General features: G+C 40.2%; 1 protein-coding gene across 1 annotated transcript in view; it reads left to right on the forward strand.

The window, feature by feature from the left end:
- Positions 1–13,304, forward strand: part of Dcbld2 (discoidin, CUB and LCCL domain containing 2) — a 55,779-nt gene that overhangs the window by 14,822 nt on the left and 27,653 nt on the right. Inside the window, exon 3 of the mRNA XM_051191709.1 lies at positions 7,480–7,617. Coding sequence (XP_051047666.1) covers positions 7,480–7,617 — 138 coding nt within the window. The remainder of the gene's footprint in view (positions 1–7,479; positions 7,618–13,304) is intronic.

Below are 13,304 nucleotides of genomic sequence, written 5' to 3' on the forward strand. Positions count from 1 at the left end.
GCAGCAGAGTCACCTGGGGGACTTAAAAACAGACCTTAGACCTGCTTTCCATCCGAGACCAACAGATTGAAATTGTGTGAGACAGAAGCCTCGGAGTTATAAAAGCTCTCCAGGAAAATCAACTTTGCCGCCAAGATTTAGAAGTTTGGCTTAGAGTTCAGTACCATTCTCTTAAGAAAGCTGAAGACTTTATGAAGGATTTAGTGAACTGACACGAAGTAAAGCTCTCTCTTGGTTTCTCTTGAGTTTGTTTGGAAGCATGTACTGGAATCAATACATACAGCTTTCAGAATTATAATAGGAGGCTGGTCTCTTGTTTTTTTGACTACACCAGCTTGTGGTCATTCCCCTGACCTCTTCATCCCAAGCTACTTGCTGGCTACTGGTTGGTACCCTCTGTTGTCACTCCGAAAAGTCTTGATTAACCTGCCACTCGAGTAGTCCCTGCATACCATCCTCATATGATGTTGGATAAGGTTGTGAACGTGGGAACAGTAGGGCTGTAGTACCACTGGAAGACTGTGGAGAGTACCTTCTGAGGACTCAGAGTAGACACAAGTACTCCGTGAGCACAGTGAAACAGCAGTGAAAAGGGAGTGCCAGCCTACACTTTATAGGCAAGAAGAGATGGGAAAATAATTCTACATACCCTCTGAGGGCTAAGTTAATGGGGAGGTTCTGTAGAAACAAACGGCCTCCACATACAATAGCATAAAAAAAAAAAGAAGGAAAAAAAGGAGGAGGGGGCTGAAAGTAATGTTTGGGTCCTGGTTATTCCGATTGAAGATAACTAATTTTAAAAAGATTTTTTTTCAGTTAAATTTTGAATTTTGTTTAGTTTTTAAATTTTTTTATTTGTTTTTAATATGTTAATTGAAATAGAATTCCATCACTTCTTTCTCTTTCCTCCCTCCAGCCCCTTTCATGTGCCCCCCCACTCTAGGGTACAGCTTCCCTCCCCCACCCCCGTCTCTGTGTGTGTGTGTGTGTGTGTGTGAGAGAGAGAGAGAGAGAGAGAGAGAGAGAGAGAGAGAAACCTGTTGAGTTTGAGGCTTTTTGTTTGCACATATATGGTTTCAGGGCTGACCATTCTGCATTGGATAACCAATAAGGGGGTGCATCCCTGGGAGAGCTTAATTTTCCTTCTTCCAGTTGTCAGTGTAGCCTGGAATTCTTTGTCTGAGGTAGGACCCCCACAAAATCTCCCCTTCTACATTAAAATACCCATTGATATTTCTATTGCTCTGGTCTTGTTTGTGCAGCTGTTTCTAGGAGAGACTGTTTCACCACATTCCTCCTGGAACTGGTTCTTAGAACATATATGTCCCATCTTCCAAGTGTTCCCTGAGCCATAGATGCAGGAGCTGTCAGGTAGATGGAACAATTGGGGCAGGGCTCCCCACCATCCCTTGATGTCCATGTGTTGTCCAGTTGTGGGTTTTGTGATGATATCCATTTTCCATAAACAGAGGCTTCTTTGATGAGAGATAGCTACACTTACCTGTGGGTGTAAGGCTAAGATTTAAAATGTAGTCAGAAATCACACTGGTCTAGCAAAGTGTCAATGGTGCATTCTTTTCTAAGATCCATGATCTCACCTCTGCAAGCTGGCTAGCTTTCTAGGACTAGGTATGATTTTCCTCCTATTGAGTAGGCTGTATGTTCAGTTAGGCAGCTGTTGGCTGTGACAGATGTGTGAGTGATACGTATTGCACCTTTATTCATATATTATATGCTGAAATTAATGGTCCTGGTTCATAGACATTGCATCTGGGTGGGACCGTTTGATTGCTTCACACCCTTGACAGCTTGCATAGAATATTTTCTCAAAGCATGGACACAACATCATAGGAGAGAGGTCAGATCAGGTCAGGTCAGCCTGAGTCATCTGAGTCCTGGGTCTTAATGAGGTATCCAGAAAGGTAGTTCAAAGCTTATTAGAGAAGTTTGGTCATTCACTGATAATAAAGAATCTTTTAGAGGTGAAAATGGTTTAAAAGTATTTCTTTGAAAAAAGGCGCTGGGGAAGGGATAGGCCAAACAAAGGGGTCAAATAGGAGCTAACATTCTAATATTTGTGTGTATTTTTGGAAGTTTTGATGGTAACTTTTTTTTTAATAAGGCAAGTGGATCCTGTTTTTGGAAAATGACTTGTGACCGTGTGGCTAGGGAGGAACAATGGCATGGGAGACACTGGAGGCATGGGTTTAAAATTGTTCTGTCTAGCCAGCACTCCAGAAGCTCCTTGTGAGAGTCCTTCCCAGGAGCTATGGGCCTGCCCAGGTTTCAGTCATCCTACAAACCTGTAAAGGAGTGGGATGGAATCATATTCGACCCCGCTGACATGAGATGGGTGTCTAGTGGTCTCAGCTTTCTCGTATTCCCCATTCTGTTTGCTTTTTTCCTCCCCAGCTCCACCCTTTGCACAAAGTACAAAGCTGCAGGAAGGTCAGAGGGCCAAGTAATGATGGCTCCTGCTGAACCTCAGCAACGACATGCACTGGTGCACTGGCCCTCCATTGCCACACAGTCTACGTTAGTGGTAGGGATGTGTTTCCTGACCCGACACAGAGAGTAATGACCATTTCAAAATAACATTCTGGTCAATGTATCTCTGCAGAGGATTCCAGGAGAAAGGAGTGCATAGGCTCTTCAGGGTTCCAGTGATATAGGTTCGGAGTCCTTTATCCTTTCCAGTCTTCCTGGCCGCCCCTTCAAACACAGAGGCGGGTCCAAATACATTTCCCTGTAACTAGCACCCATTTCGATCCTGGAAATTCGGTTTTGGGTTTTATAAATGTTAATTTCATTTTCCCTAAAAAGTTGTGGTCTGGTACCATCAGTTAAGTGAAACAAATAGAAGTAGAGTTTCTAGAGGGATGATATCTTCAATCATAAACTCCTTAGGATGTGTTCAACAGATAAGATGTATTTTGCAGCTGCAGTTATTTCTTGTTTCCTTGTATATGTTACTAGCAGAATGATTTGATTTCTGAGTTGCTAAAATGTGAACTTTTTGAAATAACTCACTATAGTAGAACTCTGAATAGAAACATTGATGGGCATGTGGTGTGCTTAATGATAGAGCTTGAAGTGGCTTTCCAGATCCGATTTCTATCTCCGCAGGCTATATTAAAATGAGAAAAAAAATTAAGCCTTGACTTATAATTTTTTATTTTTTTTAATCCTTAATGTAAGGCATAGAATATCTTAGATTTATCTTGCCTAGATCTTACAGTTCATTATTGTTTTAAGAAATCTTTTGTTCTGTCGATGTAGAATATAATTAGAAATCAGTATCCTTTTTAGGTCTGAAATGGTGGCTTCCATGCCCTCTAAGCACAGACTTTGTGATTGATGTATGGTTATGCATAGATCTGTATGTGGATGTATCTGAAAATACTTGTATGTATACATTACATTGTTTTTTGTTTCTCTAACTGTATTTATTAAGGATATTGATTTCATACCTGTTTCTAATCTTTATCTAATACTTATTGGGTGGTTCATTCCATCCTTTTCTGTGTGTATTGTAACTTACTTCTCTCTAGCTCTCCTTGTCCTTTTGTTCAGTGCTCAAACCAAAAAGTTCAGAATTGCTGAAGCTTTGCTTTGTTGGGAGTGTTTAGCTTTTTGACACTTTCAAATGACATTGTCCTAAACAAAGTTCATATTCAAGAGCTGTACAGTGGAGTTACAAAAGCAAAACTCTCATAATGTCTTAAATAAGATCCTGGAGTGTGAGCTGCAGGGTGGCCATACCTGTGAGACACTGCTACTTACAATTATTTGTCTGGAGTCTTCCCCTGAGGGAATGCTGTCTGCCCACTGTGTTTAAGAGGGGGTGGGGAGGAGAAGGAGGGAGAGAGGGAGGGAGAAAGAAAGGAAGGAAGAAAGACAAGAAAAGATGAAGAAAGAAATGCCCTTCCTCCTCTCTCCCAGACCTTCTGTGTGGTGATGTTATGCATTTGAGGTATGCCTTGTTTGATTTATCTGTTGTCTTAAGGATTATTCAGAGTTTTGGTATCTCCCACAAAAGTTTATTTTTCTAGAAAAGCTTAGAGAGAGCTTTCTTGGTGTGCTATGCATGCTTCCCTGTTGCTCAGCAACAGGTCTGGTTTTACACATGACACGCCTCTGCTTTTTAGACTAACTTGGTTGTCATGGAGACTTCTCACTATCCTTATAGAAACTGTGAGCTTTAGAAGAACCAGGACCTTCAAGCAACACCTTTGTAGGAAATTTTATCAAGAAATTCAAACAGAATGTGAAGTTCACTTCTAGCCAGAAGTTTGTTGGTTTTCCAGAAGATAGCTCTTTCTTGTTTGGTCTTTAGAGGTAGGGTCTCATAATGTAATCCAGGTTAGTCTCAAGCTTGGAATGATTTTCCGGCCTCAGCCTCCCAAGTGCTGGGATTACAGGCATGTGCCACCAAACTGGCTTTCATAAAATAATTACATTTATTTGTGTGTGCGCACATAGGTAGGGGTGTGTGTGTGTGTGTGTGTGTGTGTGTGTGTGTGTGTGTGTGTGTATAAGCATGTGCACAGAGGTCAGAGGAGGACTGAGTTGATTTCTTTTTCAGCCATGTAAATGTGTAGGACCTAACTCAGGTCATCAGACTTGACAACACCTGCCTTTACCTGCTGGGACATCTTGTCAGGCTCAGAAAACACCTCTTAAACCACTGTTAGAGTGGAAGCTTCAAAGGGGAGGGGCAAAGCCTACTCCCCACAGTGTGCTGGGGCAAATATCTATACTTATGACATTCTCCTCTGAAGGTGGGTCTTCGTTCAAGCTGCTAAAACTAAAGCTAAATCTCTTCTTTAAAATCAGCTTTTCAAGCACAGTATGAGAGAGATCCTTCTAGTTCCTGTTAGTCATTCAAAAAGTACACTAAGCCACCAAAAGGGGGCTAACTTGTATGAATGTCCTACGCTCTGACCTCTGAACACAAAGCCTTGAGCCTGGAAGGATGAATTCTTCAAACCGCTGTGCTGATGGGTGCTGTTTAATGAGAGAGTGATCTGCATATCTCCCGACAAGTGATCGCACAGTGGCCTGCTCAACCTGAGAGGACCCCACTGTGCATTTGCTTTGAGGGTTCACTGTGTTAAGCCTTTGCAATGGTAGCACTGTGCCCATTGCACTTTATCATGGAGTCCCTTGCCCTGCTGGTAGTGTGCCCAGATATCAAGGTCTCAGTGATAAATATTCAAAGCATTTCCTTTGAGAATTCTAAATTTTGCTTTAGAGTGTGAGGTGTTCCTATTCTAGGTTCTGAAAGATTGTCCCTAAATCTGTTTGCTTATAAACTGAGAGTAATGTTCCCTAAGCCGACACTGCCTCCCTCCAGTGTAAGTAGACAGTTGTGTGCTCCCTCTCTGGGTCATCCTTCTGTGCTCTCACTTCCGTCCTAAGGAGCAGGTCCCTAAGAGAATCAGTTATTCCAAGGTGCCCCTCAGTACATTGAGTTGAGAACACAATTCAAGTTGGTGGTGTTGTTGTTACTGTCATATATTTAGTACAGTTATAACCCAGGCTGTCCTGGAACTCATTTGTAGCTCAGGCTGGTCTTGAAAGAATGGCAGTACTCCTACCTCAGCCTCTTAAGTTCTGGGATTACAAGGTATGTGTCACTAGGCCTAGCTCATAAATCCAGGTGCTTAAATGCAGTAACCACGTTAACTGCAACGCTGGTGTCTCTGAGTCGCATCGAACTTTCCTCTCCAAACACAGCATTTTGTTTTAACATTGTCAGAGCTTGTTACCGCTCACCTGCTCAGTGTAGAAGACTGGAGATGTTGGAAGAGTGGTAACTGTTAGGCTTCTACACTCTGCACAGTTGGACACAAACTCACAACATGAACCGGGAATGTGGAATAAATGAGTGGAAAAGTCGGGGCAGTGGAAAGATGATGGCAATGTCATGGTAGTAAATGGTGTGGAGGGGACCCTGGAGGGTGACTTGCTGTTCCAAAGACATGGTACTCTGGTGTAACCATTGCTCATTTTTAAACTCTTTTCCTAAAAGTTCTATATAATGATAAAAGGGTCCCTTTAAGCACACTATGACTTCCTGGATGCAGTTTTCCACATGGTTTAGAAATAACGCAGTTAAGGCACACAAAGGTAGCATTGTTACACCGTTAGGCAGCGTGTACTGAAGATGAGCCAGAGCCAGAATGTTTGCTAATTTAGTCAAGGGTGATGCTGGTGATGGGAAAAGTCAAAGGTTGGCGATGTGGGAGGCAGGAAGCACTGGACACTCTGCCCTCGGAGTCCTACTTCAGAGCATTATCAGCTCCCTTCCTAGAGAGTAATCCGTGGGAGAAAAAACAGAAGGGTTGAGAGAGCAATGGAGGGGGGGGATAGTGTGTATCTTCATATTACTGTAAAAAGTGTGCTGTAGGCGTAAACATTGGATAGCCATTTCTCAACTTTCGAGAAGCTCCAAGTCTGAGGTCCAGTGACAACAGATTTGGTGTGTGGCAAGGCCTCTTCCTGGTTTCTGTTGTGGTCTTCTCCTGTCCCCTCAATATGGTCCTCTTCTAACGGTATGATTTTGTCATGAGAACTCAACTCCCAGGGCTTTTTTCTTACCAAAGGCCTATCTTCAAATGCTGTCACAGTAGGACTGAGGTTTTCAACCTAAGAATTTGGGGAGGATACAATAGTCATTCTGTGACCAAAAAAAAAAAAAAAAAGGTTCTGGACTGACTTTGGCACTAACTTGTAATCAGTTTAAGTGATCAGGTTATCTGCATGAGTTTTCAGTTAAGACAGTTCTCTAATGGTCTCTAATGGTCTCTTACTTCTAAACAGCATCTAATTTTGTGATCTGTTTTTTCTTTGTATAAAATTAATTCATTTGTTTATGTCTGATAATTTGACTCAATAAAACATTGTTTTTATGTTTCTTGTATGAACCCTGTTAGGTATTTTTAAATTAGCCTCTTTTAAAAATGTCTACTTTGAGTTCACGTACATGTGCAGCTGCACAGACTATGCTAAAATTCAGATCTAGAAATTTCAGGCCTTATCAAAAGGTCCCCATGTACCTGCCTATTGAGTGGGTCCAGTTTGAGGGAATTGTGAGGAATGTGCTGTGGTGAGGAATCTGGAGGTGCTGGAGGAACCTTGTGAGAACATTGCTGACTATTCACTTATTTGTGTTATCACCCTGTCTAGAACGCCTGCTTCTAAAACTATTTCTCCATTGTTTTGAGGTGGATATATGTGTGTTTTACAGAAATTGAATCTCTTAAGTTCAGTGGAAATCGGTTTTTCTTTTGAATAATTTAAATGTTTATCACTTGTCATGTAGTTTTCCCTCATAATAATATGACTTTTCTAACCTAAGTTTTACTAATTCCTTTTCATCAATTTAGTAGCCGGCGTATTATGCTATAATTACTGTGCACATTATAAACATTGACTTTGTAAGAGTCACATATACATGTGTTTTTTCACTCCTAGGCAAATTCTGTGGTCTGGGTTTACAAATCAATCAGTCCATTGAATCCAAAGGCAGTGAAATCACAGTGCTGTTCATGAGTGGAATCCATGCTTCAGGACGGGGGTTTTTGGCTTCATATTCGCTTATAGAGAAACAAGGTAATTTTCATTTTATTCTGGAGCACTCACATTTCTGTCCTAATAGCATGGAGGAAATTATACACCAGAGACCAAACAGATCAGGATCTGCATTCTAAAAATTGACTGCATTAACTTCTGTCCGTGTAGTTTCTGTTCCTTGGTAGAGGAAATACTAATGTTTCATTGTTGTGATATCAGAACACAAACTGTCATAATTTAAAAGAAATCTGTGAAACATTGAGGCAAAGTGTATCAACTTAAAGGTTTATTATCTACAAGTTACAATGTTTCAATTCTATATTAAAGGCCATATTGTTGTTTACAAAGACTTGGCTCTCATATTACCAAGAATTCCATGAGAAGTGCTGAAATAGAATATAATAAAGTTTTTCTGTCATTGTTAGTGTTTAGAATCTAAAGGAGGCGTGGGGTCAAAAACAAAGGTATTAAATAGAATAGGATCCAAACCTTAGTTGTCTCTAACAGGAAATGCAATGTCTATATGAAGTCTGTCATGTCCTTTTACTGCTGTGGCTTGTATTTCCTCACTATTATTAGAGGCACTGTGAAGAGGACATCTCAGAAGTGGTGTTCTTGGGAGGATTATGGAACAGTCATTTGCATTTAGATGGTTATTCTTATGTTCAATAGTAACTGTTCTAAATTGACCATTTGAATGTAAAAATTAGCTTTTGCTTCAAGCTGTTTGAGTATAAAACTATCAAAACCATCCTAAGTATGAGACTGCTGAGCTCTGGGAACAACTGAGGGCAAAGCAAACTCTCCATCTTATTTGGGGTAACTTTGAGATGAACACCGCTTCCCACAAAGCTTCATTTAGAACTTGCACACAGAAGAAAGAACTGTGCCTACTTGGAAGGGAGTCTACTCTCTCTTGGTTTGTAAACCACTGACAAGATGTGAAGCTAACAAGCTCAGAGACAATGAGAAAGGTTTAACTCATTTGAATGAAATGCTGTGGGGAAAAGAATTAGAAGTGTCAAGTCAAATGAACAGATAATGTTTTGACATAGTAGGAAAATTAAGACAGTTATGGTGTGGGAAGGGCACTAGGTGTTATCATTTCCAACATTTCTGGAGTTTCATGGCTACACATATGGCCAGCCTCATTCAGGCAAATGCTTAAATCACTCTAGGTGTTGGCATTTCCAAGGTTGGTTGCACATGTGCCAGCAGCATTCAGGTAAAGTGCCTAGTCATCCCAGGTCCTTATGTAACGTATGCACATGTGTGGTTTGGCTAGATAAGCTCCTATATAAATGGGGTTGAGCAACCTTTAAAAGTAGACAATCGCCACGTTTCTTCCAGACAGGCCTATGCACATCCCCTCGTCCTTTTCCACCCTATACTAATAAAACTCTTAGAGTGAGTTTTGTTTTATATTTTGTGGTCTGTTCTCATTGCACAGCAAATAACACTAGGGAGGCTTCCGTTAAAACTGGTTGGGTGTGGGCATACACACTCCAACCCAGCACTCTGGAAACTGAAGCAAGACAGGAGGCTCACAGATTTTGAAGCCAGCCCAACCCTCTTTCCAAAACCAAAAATAAAAACAAAAATAAGCCTGCTTTCTGCCATGTGTTGCCAGATGATCTCTGTCATGTCTCTTCACCTCTGTGATTTCTGTCTTTGGGGGTGTCCATAGACATGGTACAGGAGGCACACATGGTGTTCTCCCTACCCCAAACTGTGAATACACATTTGTATTTCCCTCCATCTGATGGGTGATGTGGAGGACACAGAGTTGAAAGAGTTTTGTCATTTCTTTCAACACATGCTGTGGACACCTCAGGTTGACAGGCGAGAAGGTAAGAAATAGACAGTTGACTGTATTTCTTACTCACGTGAAGTTCCTTGGGTTTAAATTCCCATTTTGATTCATATATTCCAGTTTTCTCCTCACTGCTTATTAAGTGCAGGGTTCCTGAAAATAAATGTCTGCATTTTTATTACAAAAGGTGGTATTTTGCTTTAGGTATTCAAATCATGGGTTGTTGCTGTGTCTCTCTTGGTGGTTTGATGTCCTTACATTAAAGTTCATTAAAGAACACATTGATATCAAGTCAGAGTCTCAGATGTTCTCAATGATCTCACGGAGTAAGCACATTGTAGATTTACAAATCTATTCCAAATTAGAGATAGGCTCCTTAGGAACTTTTTAATACTAAGACATCCCAAAATGACAGTTTTGAATAACCCTAATTCCCAACTGACTTCTGAAGTCATGGTTTTTTGCTATGCCCTGTCCCATTCATCATTCATCAAACATTTGTTTAATTTGACTGAATTTAGTTGGATAAGACACATTCTAGGAAACACTGGTTGAATTTCTTATTTCTTCTTGGGTGGCCTCTCAGTCACAATTTTTTTCTAGTAACTCCTTTATTCAGAGGCAGTTTAGCTTTGGTTGAGATCTCTGTTTCCATCCAGGAAATTTAGCTGCCACTATGAATTCCTTAAATATCTGGAAGGATTGTTGCTACATGTTCCTAGCTTAGGGGTCTAGTTGAAATTTAGAGTAATGGGGATTAAAATGTATGAACAGTCTTGAGTCAGCAGCTACTTTGTTTCTTATAGTCTCCCACAAAGACTTGACAGTGTTCTTTGTTATATATTGTGTTTGTTATATATTGTGTGTATAGAGTTACAGTTTTGTATAAGATAGAGTAGTTTTATTATTTGGTATCAGAGCCCATGCAAAGTTCTGGTCCCTTTCATTTTCTGCTCTAGATAGGTGGAGTGACCTGACTAGGTTTGTGTTTTGTTTATGTCAGTTACCCTTGGTTGCTCTCTGAAAGGTAGATGAAATAGAAGTAAGATAGTTGTAGGAAGACCAATGAGGAGGCTGTTAGAAGAGACCAGACAAAAGATGATTAAATTAGGAGGTCATATGATACAAATATTAGAGTAATGTAAAGATGTTACAGTCAGACTCACCTTCTACAAGGACACATTTCAAAGAATTGGGATTCATTTTTCTTGTGATTTAAATTGTAATGAGAGGCTTTGCTCGTGGCGAAGTTCTCTTGAATGGCACCTGGAATTTTCAGTGCCCAGGTCATACTGGAACCTTTTCCTAGCATCCACTTCCAGCTTTGTGTCTTGTTTTTAAAATACCATGGGATGTTATCCCCTCCCCTGTCGTTTTTAATTATTAGTGAACCATAATTTCTAGCCTTTTTCTCCTTTTACTGTGAAAACAGGTTCCCATTGTCCCCTTGCAGTGGAAGGTGAACAGCGTAGATATGGGGGAACAGCACAGCCTGAGAGAGTAATATTAGTGGCTTTCCACTCCTGTGGTAAAACGCCATGGCCACAGCAACCTACAGAAGAAAGGGTTTATTTGGGTGTATGTTTTCAGAAGGACAAAGAAAAGAGTTCGTGAGGGCAGAACAGAGATAGGGCAGCTAGAGCTTACATTCCCCACCTCCCAAAGGAAGAAATGGGTCTATTTTAGCTCACAATTCCAAGTTGCTGCAGGCATGAAGCAGAGAGAGCACAGGCAAAATGGCATCTTTAAACCCTAGGAGCCAGCCTCCAGCGACACATAGCTCGCCCAAGGCCTCAGCTCTTAAACCTCCCCAGGTATTCAAATGCCCAAGACTATGGGGACATCTCACTCAAACCACAGTATTGCTACTGTAAACTGTCATAATCACTTCAAATCTCAGCTGGAAATGGGGATTTCTGAAAACTTAGAGATTTGTGTGAGCCCTTGAGGTATGCTGAACATATGCGCAAACACTAATGAAGGTAGTCTTATAGAGAAAAACTCCTGAGTTAACCACTGCTTTAAGAGAGAGTGTGTGTCAAAACCAATGCCTCTCAGAATTAATGGCTCAGTAACTCAGGTCTTTCAATCAAGCTTGATAATAAATGCTACTATCTTCATAAATAAATTTCAGTTTAAAAACACCATTTAGTGCTGTAGAGATGGCTCAGCAATTAAGAATACTTGTTACTGTTTCAGAGAGCCCCAGGTTGATCCCCAACACAATGTTTCATAAGCATCTCAAACTCCAGTCCCAGGTGATACAACACTCTTCTGAGAGCTGAGAGCAACAGGCATGCATGTGATTATATACGTACATGCAGGAGAAGCTACTGTAAAAATCCAATTACAAACAGCATTTAATTGGACTTGAAAAATAAAATGAATTTTATAAATGTGTGATCTAAATTTCTGCTTTTGAATCTCTTCAATTCTGGCCAGTTTCTAGAAGGGTTCTCAACAGTGGATTTTAGACATCTTTTGCTTACATTACATAGCCATTGGAAGTTTCAAATCCTTCAAAATAGTATTGTGTTCCAAAACTGGTGGTGTGTGGGTGGATACAGACAGCCAGGATTGGAAAATGATAACGCAGGCACGTTTTAGAAAACATTGAATCAAAACTTTAAAGGTAATACTACATTATTTTCACTCTTGCCAGAAATTTGGAGTGGATAGCCTAAATTTGCCTTTATTTTTCTGGAGGAAAGTAGTGAACAGTAAATTGCTTGTGACACTGAATGGTCGGGTAAGGATATGCATTATCTTTCTAGTGTGAACTCCCAAACACGTGTTCGTTTGTTGCCCCCACCCTAGAATTTGATGACAGTGTACCTAAGAATTCTGAACAGCTGGGCCTGAAAACACCCGTTTGAGGGGCACTGTTGCAGTATGCTGAAGTATTTTTAGAACCAACACCAGTGCCATAAAATTTTTCTGATTGGTACTTTAACTACATATTTTTGTGCACATTTCCCATTTCTTCCATCTCACATCAGAATATGTAAACCTGTGACACATAGGGCAGAATAGATTTTTTTTTTTTCTAATAGAGTGTGAGTTTCTGTTGCTGGTTAATTTTTTTCTTCTATGTAGTGTTTTTGGTTTTGAATTTAGGGTGTGAATTTTTCAGATCGCTTGCTGCCTTGAGTGTAGTGACAATACAGAATCTGTTTTGTGTCAGGTTCGGCTCTTAGCCCCATTTCTATTTGTAATTTCCAGGCTGTGTTTTTAGTTTTTGTTGTTGCTGTATCTGACACACATTTGAAAACTTTGAATCTATTGACTGACTCTTGGTGAAGTTTCCATTTGTATTCCTATCCTCAAATGTGCCCTTATTTACAAGCAAATGAAAGCAAACACACACAGTCATTTGTGTATTATATAAATAGCATACTGAAAAACAACTATATTTTTGGTATTATTTAAACAATAAGCATATTGATGAGATGTTTTACCAGTTTTGCAGAGAGAGAATTTAAAACAGAATTAATCTGTTGAAATGATTGAGGAGAAAAGGCAGTTCATCATGGGGAATGAAGTTTGTGCCAAGCAGACATAGAAACAACCTGAAGGATACCATCCTGTGTGTAGCTGGGGATTTTGATGCCTTGGAAATTCTGGGAAAAAGAACCACCTAGGTATTGTGTCGAGTTAAGCTAAACAGTTACTAATTACACTGTTGCTAAATGCTGTTGCATTGTTTAGTGTCCTAGACACTGTGTAGGTCACAAAAGAAGCATACTAGCTTTTGGCATGTCTTTTGTATATAGGAAGTTAAATATAGAGGGGGTTTTATTTGATGTGGTTAAACTTATATGGCATTTAGCCTAACTACAATTAATTGCTTAGGCAACTTAGCCGTCCTTTACGTTGCTGATAAGAAACCTTACTTTTCATCACAGAAATAATG

This window comes from Phodopus roborovskii, unplaced genomic scaffold (genome assembly GCF_943737965.1).
Source record: "Phodopus roborovskii unplaced genomic scaffold, PHOROB, whole genome shotgun sequence".
NCBI classification, from domain to species: domain Eukaryota; kingdom Metazoa; phylum Chordata; class Mammalia; order Rodentia; family Cricetidae; genus Phodopus; species Phodopus roborovskii.